Source organism: Chrysemys picta, chromosome 3, assembly GCF_011386835.1.
Source record: "Chrysemys picta bellii isolate R12L10 chromosome 3, ASM1138683v2, whole genome shotgun sequence".
Classification (NCBI taxonomy): domain Eukaryota; kingdom Metazoa; phylum Chordata; order Testudines; family Emydidae; genus Chrysemys; species Chrysemys picta.
Window position 1 is genome coordinate 121,572,857 of NC_088793.1, and position 16,174 is coordinate 121,589,030.

At 47.0% G+C, this 16,174-nt stretch overlaps 2 protein-coding genes across 7 annotated transcripts in view; one reads left to right on the forward strand and one right to left on the reverse strand.

The window, feature by feature from the left end:
• PRKN (parkin RBR E3 ubiquitin protein ligase) overlaps positions 1-16,174 on the reverse strand; it is a 1,174,462-nt gene that overhangs the window by 267,910 nt on the left and 890,378 nt on the right. The gene's annotated exons all lie outside the window — the stretch shown is intronic.
• Positions 4,172-5,823, forward strand: LOC135982391 (myb/SANT-like DNA-binding domain-containing protein 2). Its single transcript, XM_065588915.1, has 2 exons — positions 4,172-4,853; positions 5,236-5,823. Exons 1-2 carry the CDS (start codon positions 4,313-4,315, stop codon positions 5,703-5,705), a joined length of 1,011 nt encoding a protein of 336 aa, XP_065444987.1. The 5' UTR covers positions 4,172-4,312; the 3' UTR covers positions 5,706-5,823.

A 16,174-nucleotide genomic window follows, 5' to 3' on the forward strand; every position in this document is an offset into this window, starting at 1 on the left:
AGGGGGCACTCCAAGCGTGAGTGTGCCCTGCTCACTTGGTAGGAACCAAGCTGAGGTCTAATTTGGGCACAGAAGAACCACATGAAAACAAATCAATTTTCTTGTTAATCCAGTACCGATCACCCGCAACAGCCAGTAACTGATACATCAAGCAAAGAGCAACAAAAATCTTAAATTAACCTGGTCTGTTCTTTAATACTATGCCAGGACGGCAGGGAAAGTTTCTCTCTTTACCCCAAGTGCCACTGATGTCTAAAATCACGAGTAAAAGCTCTGTAGAGTGATGCCAACCTCCTATGGAACCTGGAAGCTATCTCTGAATGAATATAGGCATTTAGTGAAGGCAGAGAATAATGTGAACAGGAGAATACAAAATGGAAGAGGAAACAAAAAGAAGGGAGAAAGTGAAATGGAAGCTAATTACTGGTGTATTATCTATACCAGTGGTTCTCAAAGCTGGTCTGCCGCTCGTTCAGGGAAAGCCCCTGGTGGTCCGGGCCAGTTTGTTTACCTGCCGCGTCCTCAGGTTCGGCCGATCGCGGCTCCCACTGGCCGCGGTTCACCGCTCCAGGCCAATGGGGGCTGCGGGAAGGACGGCCAGCACATCCCTCGGCCCGCGCCGCTTCCCGCAGCCCCCATTGGCCTGGAGCGGGGGACCACGGCCTGTGGAAGCTGTGATCATAGGACCTAATCACATCAGCCACACTATCAGAGGCTCGTTCACCTGCACATCTACCAATGTGATATATGCCATCATGTGCCAGCAATGTCCCTCGACTATGTACATTGGCCAAACCAGACAGTCTCTACGCAAAAAAATAGATGGACACAAGTCAGACCTCAAGAATTATAACATTCAAAAACTAGTCGGAGAACACTTCAGCCTCCCTGGCCACTCAATTACAGACCTAAAAGTTGCAATTATTCAACAAAAAAACTTCGAAAACAGACTCCCAACGAGAAATTGCTGAATTGGAATTAATTTGCAAACTAGACACCATTAAATTAGGCTTGAATAAAGACTGGGAGTGGATGGGTCATTACACAAAGTAGAACTATTCCCCCTACTGTTACTCACACCTTCTTGTCAATTGTTGGAAATGGGCCATCCTAATTATCACTACAAAAGTTTTTTTTCTCCTGCTGACAATAGCCCACCTTAACTGATTACTCTCATTATAGTTGGTATGGCAACACCCATTTTTTCATGTTTTCTGTGTGTATATATATATATATATATACATATACATCTTCCTACTGTATTTTCCACTGCGTGCATCCGATGAAGTGGGTTTTAGCCCACGAAAGCTTACGCTTCAATAAATTTGTAAGTCTCTAAAGTGCCACAAGGAGTCCTCGGAGCTACAGGGATCATGACGATTTCCTGGAGGTCAGACTGGTGTGGGCCAAAGCAAGAACCAATTCAAGATTCTTGGTGATGTTCACAAAGTAGCTCCAAACAGTGGAGTGTTGCTTATGGGCCCAAGAAACGAGCACTGACTGGTGGGATCGAATTGTAATGCAGGTTTGGGATGAGGCAGTGGCTGCAGAACTTTCAGCACCTAAGTGATCTAGGAGCACAAATCCCATTGACTTTTTCCAAGATTAGACAGGATGTCTGTGGAATAGTTGGGAACTGAGCCTAAATTTCTCTCACTCTCAAAGCCTTGAACCCATGACCATCCTTCCTCCTTTAAACCACTCATAGCTGTAGATGCTGCTGCGGCCCCCTGACTACTGACTATGTTGAAGTGTACCTCAAGAAAGGCAGCAGTTTCTGATGATCCTGACAACGATAAGTGGTATTCAGCAGTTTAAACTGAAAGTGGATTTTAAAATTAAGGCACAATTTTAAGAATGGGGAATTGTATAACTCTAATATGTGCCAACACTGGGGATATGCACTGAATTTATCTACACGCCACTTGTAAGTGCTGAGAACACTTCTGTCTCATGAAGATTAGTTGAAATATCTTCAGTATAAATTATGACATATTCCCTACAGGTGGAATTTATGATAAGTAAGAAATAAGTAGAGGGAGTAGCTGCTGCTTACATCAGATGGTCTGACTCTTTTGTTATTGTCAAGAAATTAAGGTTGCTAATACAGCTGCAAATGGTGCAACCTATTTAGTTCCTGAAAACTAATTTCATAATGTCATAGGTTTCTGCATAAGCCATACATCAGAGACCTAGGAAGGGAAAGGAAATGAAAGTAAGGGGGGGGAACCTGATTACAAGCTATAATGTACCTAAAAAGATTGATACAAATAAAATATCAATTAGTTTTTCCAGCTGAGTTTTCTGCTTTTACAAAATTAAGCACCCTTTATTTAACTGTGTGGGCAATGGGACTGATGATTGAGGTAGAAGAGAAACCATTATATTCTCCAACAAAACTTCCATTTGAATAGCTTTAAAAAAAGCAAACCAAAAATTGAGATATAAGTCTCAAAGACTTTATGAAGCATTTTAATTGCATATAGCCATGAAGGCATATGCAGTCAATGTAGAAATCATTTTATACTCAGCAACATTGCACAAACAGATGTGATTATTAGTACCAATTAGTCTATATTGGTTTGAAATGAAAAAGGGACTATTGGCCTGGGTAATGAGGCCACCTCTTTGGTTGTTGAATAAAAACAAAGACTAATCTCTACCTGAATAAAATCAAAATGTACAGAGGGATAGTGGGGGAAGCCTCAATTTAAATATCATCAGAAAACTTCACCCTTTCACAATACAGCAATGTTTTCATGATAAGCTCAGCAACTGGTAGATGATGGTTATCCAGATTTCTCAGCCTTGAACTAGTAACTGTTTCACAGAGATAAAAGGAGAAGCTAAATGCGGTGTACAATTATAATCTGAATTTCATGATGACAGCTAAGCTTCCTGATTAATAATTTATTTTCTTGTAAAGCTCTTTATTATAGGAATATAATATCCAAGGATATTTCAAAGCAGAGCTGTGCAGGGGCTATTATCTGTCTGTGACAAACTGCAGCATAAGCAAGTGTCAGTAGCTTGCCCATTTGTAAAGAATAAAATGCATTCTCTTATACCTACTTTGTATTATTGTTTTAAATATGTAAAATGTTTTTAAAGCTTAAGGAGATTTACTGCAATCATAAGTAGGTTTAGGCTTGCAAAACGTGCAAGTCCCGTAGTTTGTTGTAAATGACATAGGGTCCTGTGTTGTGAAACACAAAAAGGATTCAAGTCTCTGCCAGCCACTGAGCTAGATTAACTATCTGACCTTGCTTTACTGATGATTTTAAATGACTATTAAAAAATTGCATTATTGTCATGATTCCAGTAATAATTTATGCTTCGAGCCAACTGCACCTTCTAGAAAAATGTCCACAATTATTAAAAACCACATTAATTTAGATATAACGAAGCCAACAAATTCAATTAAACTGAACTCAGAGCAAAAATAACCTATTCACTCACCCATATACTGTTCCCTCAGGGAAAATGTTGCTAGTGAATCCCTATCCTATACAGTTATTCTAGACTATATATTTTTAAAAAGCCTAAAGCCAGGTTCCTAAATCCATACTTCAGCACCTACAGAAGTGGCCTGATTTTTCAAAGGTGCTGAGCATCCAGTAGCTCTCATATAACTCTGCTCTTGTCTTCAAGAACAAATCACAGAGTCGTTCTACACTGCAGTCAAACACCCCTGGCTTGCCTGTCAGCTGACTCAGGCTTCGGCTAAGGGGCTGTTTAACAGCAGTGTAGAGGTACCAGCTTGGGCTGGAGCCTGAGTTCTGGGACCCCTTTTGGAACTCAGGCTCCACTGCAACCCCAAACATCTATACTCCAATTAAACTCCTTAGCCTGAGCCCGAGTCAGCTGAGGTGGGTCGGCTGTGGGTGTTTAATTGCAATGTGGACATAGCCAGAGTGACTACTCTAAGGCCTGGTCTACACTACGGGTTTAGGTCGACTTTAGCAGCGTTAAACCGAATTAAGCCTGGACACGTCCACACAACGAGGCCCTTTCTTTCGACTTAAAGGGCCCTTTAAACCGGTTTCTTTACACCACCTCCGACGAGGGGATTAGCGATAAAACCGGCCTTTGCGGGTCGGAATTGGGGTAGTGTGGACGGAATTCGATGTTATTGGCCTCCGGGAGCTATCCCACAGTGCTTCATTGTGACCGCTCTGGACAGCGCTCTCAACTCAGATGCACTGACCAGGTAGACAGGAAAAGACCCGCGAAGGTTTGAATTTCATTTCCTGTTTGCCCAGCGTGGAGAGCACAGGTGACCACGCAGAGCTCATCAGCACAGGTAACCGTGATGGAGTCCTCCCAGGATCGCAAAAGAGCTCCAGCATGGACCGAACGGGAGGTACGAGATCTGCTCGCCATATGGGGAGATGAAGCAGTGATAGCTGAACTCCGTAGCAGTAAAAGAAATGGAAAAGTATTAGAAAAGATCTCCAAGGCCATGAAGGACCGAGGCCATAACAGGGACACACAGCAGTGCCGCGTGAAAATTAAGGAGCTACGGCAAGCCTACCACAAAGCCAGAGAAGCAAACGGAAGGTCCGGGGCAGAGCCGCAAACTTGCCGCTACTACGCGGAGCTGCATGCCATTCTAGGGGGTGCAGCCACCACTACCCCAACCGTGTGCTATGACTCTCTCACTGGAGAAACACACAGGGAAGACGGTTCGGGGAACGAGGAAGATGACGATGGAGGTACTGTAGGTAGCTCACAGCAGCAAGGAAGCGGAGAAACCGGTTTCCCCAACAGCCAGGATCTGTTTGTGACCCTGGACCTGGAACCAGTAACCCCCGAACTCACCCAAGACCCTCAGGGCACACAGGAGACCTCTGGTGAGTGTAACTTTGTAAATATTTGTAAACATTACAAAAAAAAAAAAGCAAGCAAGTCTGTTAACGTGTATGGGGATGGAGCGGAAATCCTCCAGGGACATCTCCAGAAAGCTCTCCTGGTTGAAATGGAGTGATTTTATTAAGGGGGACATTCAGAGGCGCCCGTTCCTGCTAGTCTGACCAGAAATGTTCCCCGCTGTTAACCACGCGGTGGGGGGGAGGGGTGAAGTGATCATCCCAGAGAATCATGTGTGTGTGTGTGTGTGGGGGGGTGGTTTACTTGTGTTTGTGCCGCATGTTAACCGGGAAACCGCAGCCCCCTCCTTTTACATTGAAACCCCATTTTAAATGGACAACCCAATTCTCCCTTCTCCTCCACCAGCTGCAAATGTTTCTCCTTCGCAGAGGCTCGTGAACATTAGAAAGAGAAAACGTAAGACGAGGGACGAGATGTTCACGGAGCTGCAGATGTCCTCCCACGCTGATAGAGCACAGCAGAATGCGTGGAGGCAGTCAATGTCGGAGATGAGAAAAGCCCAACATGAACGAGAGGAGAGGTGGCGGGCTGAAGACGATAGGTGGCGTCAGCTTGCAGACAGACGGCAAGAGGCAATGCTCCGTCTGCTGGAGCATCAAAGTGATATGCTCGAGCGTATGGTTGAGTTGCAGGAAAGGCAGCAGGAGCAGAGACCGCCGCTACAGCCCCTGTGTAACCAACAGCCCTCCTCCCCAAGTTCCATAGCCTCCTCACCCAGACGCCCAAGAACACGGTGGGGGGGCCTCCGTCCACCCAGTCACTCCACCCCAGATGATCGCCCAAGCATCAGAAGGCTGGGCTTCAATAAGAGTTAAAGTTTTAAAATGCAGTATGTCCTTTTCCATCCCTCCTCCCCCACCCATCCCAGCTACCTTGGCAATTATCCCCCTACCTCTGTAAGGAACTAATAAAGAATGCATGAATGTGAAAAAACAATGACTTTATTGCCTCTGCAAGCGGGAGGGGAGGGGAGGGTGGGGTGGGGTGGTTGGTTTACAGGGAAGTAGAGTGAACCGGGTCGGGGGGGGGGTTGGAGGGTTCATCAAGGAGAAACAAACAGAAGTTTCACACAGTAGCCTGGCCAGTCACAAAACTCGTTTTCAAAGCTTCTCTGATGCGCACCGCGCCCTGCTGTGCTCCTCTAACCGCCCTGGTGTCTGGCTGCGCGTAATCAGCGGCCAGGCGAGTTGCCTCAACCTCCCACCCCGCCATAAAGGTCTCCCCCTTACTCTCACAGATATTGTGGAGCGCACAGCAAGCAGCAATAACAATGGGGATATTCTTTTCGCTGAGGTCTGAGCGAGTCAGTAAACTGCGCCAGCGCGCTTTTAAACGTCCAAATGCACATTCCACCACCATTCGGCACTTGCTCAGCCTGTAGTTGAACAGGTCCTGACTCCTGTCCAGGCTGCCTGTGTACGGCTTCATGAGCCATGGCATTAAGGGGTAGGCTGGGTCCCCAAGGATCACGATAGGCATTTCAACATCCCCAATGGTCACTTTCTGGTCCGGGAAGAAAGTCCCTTCCTCCAGCTTTCGAAACAGAGCAGAATTCCTGAAGACGCGAGCATCATGTACCTTTCCCGGCCATCCCACGTTGATGTTGGTGAAACGTCCCTTGTGATCCACCAGGGCTTGCAGCAGCATTGAAAAGTACCCCTTGCGGTTTACGTAGTCGGTGGCTTGGTGCTCCGGTGACAAGATAGGGATATGGGTTCCGTCTATGGCCCCGCCACAGTTTGGGAATCCCATTTCAGCAAAACCATCCACTATTGACTGCACGTTCCCCAGAGTCACTACCCTTGCTATCACCAGGTCTTTCATTGCCCTGGCAAATTGGATCACAGCAGCCCCCACAGTAGATTTGCCCACTTCAAATTGATTCCCGACTGACCGGTAGCTGTCTGGCGTTGCAAGCTTCCACAGGGCTATCGCCACTCGCTTCTCAACTGTGAGGGCTGCTCTCATCTTGGTATCCTGGCGTTTCAGGGCAGGGGAAAGCAAGTCACAAAGTTCCATGAAAGTGCCCTTACGCATGCGAAAGTTTCGCAGCCACTGGGAATCGTCCCATACCTGCAGCACGATGCGGTCCCACCAGTCTGTGCTTGTTTCCCGGGCCCAGAATCGGCGTTCCACGGTATCAACCTGCCCCAGTAACACCATGATTTCCACATTGCTGGGGCCTGTGCCTTGTGAGAGGTCTATGGCCATGTCAATTTCCTCATCACTCTCGTCGCCGCGCTGCAATCGCCTCCTCGCCTGGTCCGGGTTTCGCCTTGGCATGTTCTGGCTCTGCATATACTCCAGGACAATGCGCGTGGTGTTCATAGTGCTCATAATTGCCGCGGTGATCTGAGCGGGCTCCATGATCCCAGTGCTAGCTATGGCGCCTGGTCAGAAAAAAGGCGCGAAAGTAGTATCTGATGGACCAGGAGAAGGAGGGCGGGAGGGAGGGAGGGAGGGCCGAGTGACGACATGGCGTACAGGTACAGGAACAGGGAGAAACACAAACAACTGTCACACAGAATGGTGCCCCCAAAGATTAAACTGGAAACCCCGGGCTTAGCAGGCCGTTGATTTCACGGAGGAAGGGGAAGCAAATGAACACAGAACAAATCTATTTTTTACATCTTAAGGTGGCAGCCGACGCTGCAGCATGAGTGACAGCCATACCAATACGACGATGATGGGTACCAATCATAAAATACCATCATCTGCCAAAAGGCAAGGGGCTGCTGCTGTGTAGCAATGCAGCCCCACGTCTGCCAGCCCCACGTCCGCCAGCACCCAGCATCGCCCTCGGCCTCTTCTGGGTGCTTAGCAGACAATACTGGGCAATTGGCAGAAAATAGTATATTATGACTGGTAACCGTCATCATCAAAACAGTAGCATGTCTGCCCAGGTGGCCATGATTGACAGCCACACCAATACGATGACGACGGGTACCAATCATAATATACCATCGCCTGGCAAGGGGCTGGTGCAATGCAGCCCTACGGCTGCCAGCCCCACGACTATCACTCATGCTACACTGTCTACCGCCAAAAGGCAGTTAGCAGCTGCTGCTGTGTAGCAATGCAGTCCCACGTCTGCCGGCACCCAGAGGACATATGGTGACGGTGAGCTCAGCTGAGCTGAGCGGGCTCCATGCTTGCCGTGGTATGTTGTCTGCACAGGTAACCCAGGTAAATAGGCGCGAATCTATTGTCTGCCGTTGCTGTGACGAGGGGGGAGGGGCCTGACGACATGTACCCAGAACCGCCCGCGACACTGTTTTGCATCATCCGGGCATTGGGATCTCAACCCAGAATTCAAAGAAAAGGCGCGAACCGCTTCTCGGCTCGAGCTGTGGCGCAAACGTAGTATCTGACGGCCTAGGGGAAGGAGGGAGGGGGGCCGAGTGACGACATGGCGTACAGGCACAGGGAATTAAAATAAAGAACGGTGGCTGTGCATCAGGGAGAGACACAAACAACTGTCACAGACTGGTCCCCCCCAAAGATTAAACTGAAAACCCTGGGTTTAGCAGGCCGTTGATTTGACGGAGGGAGGGGGAAGCAAATGAATACAGAGAAAATCTATTTTTTTACATCTTAAGACGACGGTGCAGCGTGACTGTGAGCTCAGCTGTGCTGAGCGGGCTCCATGTTGTCTGCACAGGTAACCCAGGTAACCCAGATAAAAAGGCGCGAATCTATTGTCTGCCGTTGCTGTGACAGGGGAGGGAGGGGCCTGACGACATGTACCCAGAACCGCCCGCGACACTGTTTTGCATCATCCGGGCATTGGGATCTCAACCCAGAATTCCAAGGGGCGGCGGAGACTGCGGGAACTGTGGGATAGCTGTGGGATAGCTACCCATAGTGCAATGCTCCGGAAGTCGACGCTAGCCTCGTACTGTGGACGCGGTCTGCCGACTAGAGCACCTAGAGCATTTTATGTGTGGACATACACAATCGGCTGTATACAACCGATTTCAATAAAACCGGCTTCTATAAATTCGAACTAATTTCGTAGTGTAGACATACCCTAAGTTCTTCCTAACTCTAAGGGTGTGTCTTCACAGCACACTTAGGCTTGGTCTTCCCTAGGAATTTACTTCAGTATAGCTACATCTCTCAGAATTTGAAAAAATCTACACCATGAGAGATGTAACTATACTGACCTAACCCCGAGTGAAGACAGAAATAGGATGGATTGCATCGATGGATGAATTCTTCCATCAGCCTAGCTATCGCCTCCGAGGGAGGTGGATTTATCTACACCAACAGGAGAATCCCTTTCATTGGCATAGGTAGTGTTTACACTGAAGTGGTGCAGCTGTGCTGCTGTGGCATTTTAAGTGTAAATATAGCCTTAGCCTGCGTTAGCAAACTCCATGAACTGCACTCAAGGTAGCCTAGCTCAAATCAGAACATTGGAGTTCCACGGAGTGATTTGATAAGCAGCACAGCACAGAGTGACTGGACTAACAGCAAAAATGACTGCAAGCCACCCTGGTGGATACCTAAGCCTGTTATGGAAATCAGATTTTGCCGAGTACCACAGCTCTGCAAGGGGCACGGGTGGAGGGATTGCACAAAACCGCGATGCTGGTTCTAGACTACTAGAGGATTGTCCTATGCTAGGGGAATCCTCAGCTGGATACTTAAACAGCCTATAAATTTGCTTTTGGGCAAAGCAAACTTAATGGGTTGAAGATGTGACCCAAGCTGTCTATTTCTGCATTAACATTTTAGCTATGAAGTCATCTTTTGTATTTGTCCCTTGACAACATAATTTCCTCAGTTTCAATATTTTCAAGTGATGTTAACACTTACTGCTCTACACATCTGTGATGGGGTGGACTAGGTCCTGAGGCCCCCTGCTGGAGGACTTGTGGCCCTGCCACACCCCAGAAAAGGGCAGTAGAGAGGTCCTCCAAGCTGCCTAGAGCAGCCGTGAGGAAAGCAGCCAGTCAGGGCCCAGCAGGCTCGTATAAAAAGAGCTGCATGACCAGAATGAATTGTGTTCCTTGTTAGAGCTGGAGGAGAGTAGATGGTGCTCTGTACTGGCTGCTGGGCCTCCACCAGGACAAGGCCCTAAGATAAGGGTGAAAAATGTGCTGGAGTCATGGGTAGGGTTACCATACGTCCGGATTTTCCCGGACATGTCCGGCTTTTTGGGCTCCAAATCCCTGTCCGGGGGGAAAGCCCAAAAAGCTGGACATGTCCGGGAAAATCGCGGGGGCCGGGCCGAGGGCCGGGACGGGACGGGGGCTCCGGGGGCTCCGGGGCTCGGGGGCTCCGGTGGGGGCTCGGGGGCTCCGGCGGGGCTCAGCCGGGGGCTCCGGCAGTGCCAGGCCGGGCCGGGGGCTCGGGGGACGGGCCGGCGGGGCCGGGGGACGGGCTGGGGACCGGCAGTGCGGTGCCGGGAGCCTGGGGGCCGGGGACCGCAGTGCTGGGCGGGCCGGGGGTGGTCGGCCGGGCCCAGGGCCGGCACCCCAGGGCCGGGGCCAGCCTGGGCCGCGCTTCCTCCCCCCACACTCCCCCTTACCTGCTTCAGGCTTCCCGCGACTCAAATGTTCGCGGGAAGTAGGGGAGGGGGCGGAGACTTTGGGGAGGGGGCGGAGTTGGGGCGGGGGCGGGGTTGGGGCGGGCCCGTGGAGTGTCTTCCTTTGGGAGGCACAAAATATGGTAACCCTAGTCATGGGGAAGTAGCCCGGGGAATTGTAGCAGCAACATAGTGTATTTAAAGGGACACTGTAGATGGCTGCTATCTATAGGGTCCCTGGGCTATGACCCAGAGTAGAGGGCAGGCCTGGGTCCGCCTCCCACAAGCCACTGGGAAAGTGGCCTGGACTTTGAGGCACCCCAGAAAGGGAACTGAACTGTAGTAGCCCAGCTGAAGAACTGGGGCCAGAATGGCTCTGAGGGGGTGAAGACACTGCCTCCAGGGAAGGAGCCCTGGGGCACCACTCTATTCCAGAGTAGGGACAAACTGAGAGAGACATCACAGAAGGCACTGAGAGAGGTCCCTGTTGGACTTGTACCCCCCAAAGGGGTTTGCCTTGTTTTTATATCACAGACAGACTGTGTCTGACTTGGCTGGAGGGCTGAGCCACCGAAGACCCACCACAAACAGAGAGAGTGAGTGTGTGTGCAGGCACACACACTCGGTCAGGGGGTGCTCGCAAGAGATGAGTGCGACCCTGTTACAACATCCTATATAATGCTGAACAAAAACCAAATTCTTTGATGTGGAATTATTTTCTGAGTACTGCATAAAAACGTATTTTTTATTTGACTCCTGGGCCTGATTCAACAGCTATTTTCTAACATCAAAAGGTGTGCACACAATTTTGTGCCTTTCCCACACAATGGTCTCTTCCCTGCGGACAATGACCCATTAACATTTATATAGCTGTTCCTGTCTCAGACTTATGTTAATCTTTCAGACTAGGCTAATGTTTCCAGGGCATCTCTGCATTCCTTTGGCTAATTGTTAGTGTAATCAAAGTATGACATTTCCACAAATTCCAATTTCCTCTTACTCGTTATTCATATCAAATATGATTTTCATTTTGACCCCAACACTGTCTTTGCGTGGAAAGACTTTACATAATTGCTTTTGCCTGGTGCAAGTAAGAGATACTGCTGCTAACATTATCTGAGAGTTAGTTTGGTCTGGCCTGGTCCTACCCTACAGCAAGCAAGTGAAATCATTGCAGAGGAGCAGGAATCAGGCTACAGGAAAGAACTGAGAGAAGACAGTGTTTTAATTCTGCAGCTTGGATTCGTGGCCACTCAGCAGCTACTTTGTGGATCCAGGCAGTGAAGGATTACTCTGCCTCCCCTTCCAACCTCTCTACCCCCTTTACTTTGTTCATAAATGGATTCATTTTCTCGACTGCCACAAGGGCTCCATGGACTGCTTGCACTTTATAGACCACAGTTTGAGAAGCTCTGCGCTAAGGAAAAGTAAGAACAGATGTATTTTGAAACAGCAATGAAGTAACTTCAAATTTATTTAGTATTCCATGATAACGGCTCCATCCTTCTGCTGCATTTAACAACATTGGTCAGGCTGTCCTTTTGGAATGTTTAAAATGGATGGTAGAGCTAGCTAGAAGTGTCTGTCTTGATTCAAAATATATCTGAGAGATAGTTCCCAATGTCTTAGCGTCATAAATATTTAGGTTCTTCTCCTCAGGTTCACTGTCCTGGCTTTTTTATTAATTATTATTATTATACCTTGGTGAAGGGGAGCAGTATACCATGGGAGTCCCAGGGACCTAGTGAATCATTGCAGATGAAGTCAGGCTGAAATTCCATCAGTTCAGTAGCATTTAGCTATTTAAAAAAAACACACACCAAAGCAACCAAATGTGGTAGATAAAAGAGCATTACGACATAAGGCATATTAGTAGCTTTTGGTTCATGTTGTTGATACATGCACAGGTTAACTCTAGACCTGAGAGACACATAATACCATGTTACTGTTTCTAAGGGTAGGCTTAAGACTTGCTTTTACAAGTTAATCTGGTTCTTGTTTACAACTAAGCATTATTTAGGCTCAAAAAGTTTATAAACTTGAAGATTCATTAAAATGGGTCCATCCAGTAGGTTTATTCAGGATTTTCTACCTCTAATTGTGTGCTTTAAAAAATGTCCGACTTGCCTACCATTACACTGGATCTAATTTTATTTTATACTGAACATAAATTTCATACTATAAATATGCAGTCTAAAAGAAGTTCAATCAATAGCAGCAAAGATAAATGGCACTTTAGTCATATTAGTAACAACACAGTAAAATTGTTACTTAAGTAAGTACCCATTAGTTACATTTGGGTAGGTAGACAGTAACTATCCTATTGTAGCTATTAACAGGAACTTTTCTAATGTATAATCAGCACACAGAAAACCAAACCATTTTAATCCTCACTGGGATTTTCTGAATGCATTCAAGTGTTCTTTTGTTAGCTATACTCTATATCATTTCTGCACACACAAAGGAATACATATTGTGTTCACATACATTAACTTGACCTAGCTATTGAAAATTTTGTCAGTCATTTTTCTGATCACAATCATCTACCTTCTTGAAAGCCTTTTGGCTTCACAGGGAATCACTACAACATAGTAGGGAGTGGGGAAAGGACATTTCCATTTAAGTAAACACACATTTTTACGTAGATGGGGTCTGAGGTCTTTTATCAATCATTTGTTAACAGTGAGCAAAATCAATTAATATTTAGAAACAAAAGGCAGTAAACAGAGATGACAATAGGAGCCAAAATGACTATCCAATCAACTAAATCCTCACCCATGAATCTGTCACGTCAGTTGATAAACGTCAATCATGGGTGGGGAACGATGTGGGGGTGCAATGATAAAACAGGTGCCAACAACAAATAGTCATTTTTTAGTCAATATAAATGTTAAAGGTTTTTAAATGTTTGAACTGCTGATGCAGGCATCTTTTTATAGCTATCAGGAACAGATTTTAACTTCTAGATGAAGGACTTGCTTAATGCTTTTTAATCTTTCAACCTCAGCAAATAAGTCTGCTTTGTTTATTTACTGGAGTGTTAAGCACATTTTATCATGGAAATGTCTCTTGCAATTTTTATATATTTTGATCCCATTTTCTGTTTTGCTCTATTGGCTTTTTGCTTCGTATTTCTGAAGGCAAAGTTAGCATGCAAAAAGCATAATTTAATTGAGCAACAGACCCTAATATTTTCATGCTTCTAAGAAATTTAATAAGCTCTGCAGCTCACCAAAATTAAAATCAATTCAATAAGCCTTGCTTCCCCCACTTCCATAGTTTACTTAAGCTTTTATTGCCAATGTTGTGCTCATGATGGGTGAAGAATTGACAGTGCTGAAGCCTTGAATCTTCTATCTAACCACCAGCTAGGATCAGTTCAAGGGGAAACAATGCAGTTATTTCACCAGTACAGATTAACTTCACATCTGACCTATAGCATCATCTCTACTCAAGCAAAGTGCCCAGTCAAGCTTCAGGTTCACTAAATTTTTTACCCTCATGTGAACTTCCAACTGTGCCAAACTGCGTGTGATGGCTCCGTAATATGAACTACTAGCAACCAACCACTAATAAGTCTCAGTGGGATTTGGACACAGGTCTTCGTATCTACTCAGACAAGCAGTGTTTGATGAATCAGTATCTCCAGCAAAGACGTCTGGGCTTTCTTTGTGATAGGTGAGTTTTCTCTAGGTGTGCTGGGTAGCAAAGAAGGGATTTAGGACATCTTTTTGGCTTCCCCATATTCCTGACCAACCATTTTGAGGACCACTTTCCTCTCTGAGGTCACATACAGGGTGAAGGCCATTTTTATGAAGGCCCCTCCATGTTGTAGGGCATCCTGATTCAGCCTATGGGAAACTGTGTGGGACAAACCATGTGTGAGAAGCCAGATTACAGATACCTGTAGAGGGCATGAGCCTGGTTAGCACTAACACAGGGGGCTACAGACAAGGAAGATTTGGAGAATCCAGGTAGAACCATAATGAGATTCAGTCACATTGTGACCAAAATGGAGAATGTTTTCTCCCCGCTCTGCACTGCAAAGGGAACAGGCTGAGGGGAGTTAGTCCGGCTGTTGGGACTCAGGATGGGGTTCAGAATGTACAGGCACTCTCTGTAGGGTCCAGCCTGTGGGGTACTGGGTGCCTCCCTCAAGGTACTGAGCACTGACAGCTCCCGTTGGTTTGAGTGGGCGCATAGGGTGCTGAGCACCTGGCATGGTCAAGGCCAGTCAGGGGAGCATTTCTCTGCATCCTGAGGAGAGGCTGCCTTGTCCTGATTTTCAGCTCCCTCTCTCTGTCTTGGTCAAGGATTAGCTGCTTACCCTGGGAACTGGCTGGAAGCAGACGTGGGTGAGGGGAGTTTCATGGCTTGATCTGTAGTTACTTGTATTTCTCTTGTATTTCTCATGGGCCAGGGGATTCCCATGCTCCTGTGCTTTGACAAGGCTCCAGATATACAGCTCAAGGTCACCAATCTAGGTACCGTGCCCCCCTGCTCAACAGCCCCACCCGTCACTGGTGTTCAGGTAGCTTTGGCTCTGCCTATGCATTGGGCTCACACTGTGCAGCTGCCAGGGGTTCACTCTCTTGCCTTCCTTGTTTTATAGGCAGGACGGGATGCCCAGGTTGCTGAAGCCTAGTGGTGGCTGTGTAACTGACAGTGGTATGTAACTTATGCCCTTAGGCCCAGAGTCCCAGGAACCACCACAGCTAGCTGAGAAAGGGCAGGGGTCTCTCCTTCCCCAGGATGAGGAAGATCAGTGGGATTTCCTGCTACGTGCTGGATCAGAACGCAGGCTGAGAGTCCCAGGGAGTGAGGTGTAAGTGGCCCCAGGTTCACTTCTCCACAACATCCTCCTTCTTCTCACTCAGGTGACACTAGGGCTCCCTTCCGGCTCAGACACCCCCAAAAAGACAGTGACACTGGGCTGATAAATCTAGAGGCTTTCTCCTATGGCTACAGGCAGGGTAAGAATTACGTTTGTGGCTCAGACCTGCCTTTAATCTCCCCTACAGCAAGAGGCAGAATGGACCCTTCTGTTGTTAGAACAGATTTGGTCAGTGATAGCAAGAAAACTCCATCTTTTCCTCCCTTCCCTCCCAAACACAGAGAGCTGTGGGACCCTTTGGTAAAGGCCCCATCAGACAATCTGCTTTCACTGATGGGGGGAGGGATAGCTCAGTGCTTTGAGCATTGGCCTACTAAATTCAGGGTTGTGAGTTCAATTCTTGAGGGGACCATTTAGGGAACTGGGGTAAAAATCTATCTGGGGATTGGTCCTGCTTTGAGCAGGGGGTTGGACTAGATGACCTTCTGAGGTCCCTTCCAACCCTGATATTCTATGATGAGAAAACAATAATCAAGATACAATGAAGGCCTATGCAAATGAGCAAACACTTGTCTGAGTATATTTTAATGTTGCTAGAAATATAATAATTCACTTTTCAGGCTCTCATTCTGATGTCTACACTAGTAACAAAGCATAATTCTTTATATTTAATTACAATATAATGGACTGTTTTAGCACAGTTGATGGTGCAACACAATGTCCTAAAGCAAAAATCAGAGCTACAAAAGTGATATGTAACTTCTTTGGCAAGTTAGCTGTAGTAGTCAAGAGTCAGGGTATGTCTTACATTCTAGGAAAGTGGAAATGTACGCAGGGAATTGATTTCCTGTTTTACTTTCCCTGCAACAACATATCCCCATATGATTTTGCTTAAAGTATGCATACAACTCAATTGT

Bases quoted from the DNA above. Each gene is read 5' to 3' on its own strand.
- LOC135982391 (XM_065588915.1), top strand. From the start codon at position 4,313: ATGGAGTCCTCCCAGGATCGCAAAAGAGCTCCAGCATGGACCGAACGG. The intron at 4,854-5,235 runs GTGAGTGTAACT...CTCCTCCACCAG, and splicing joins GGGCACACAGGAGACCTCTG to CTGCAAATGTTTCTCCTTCG.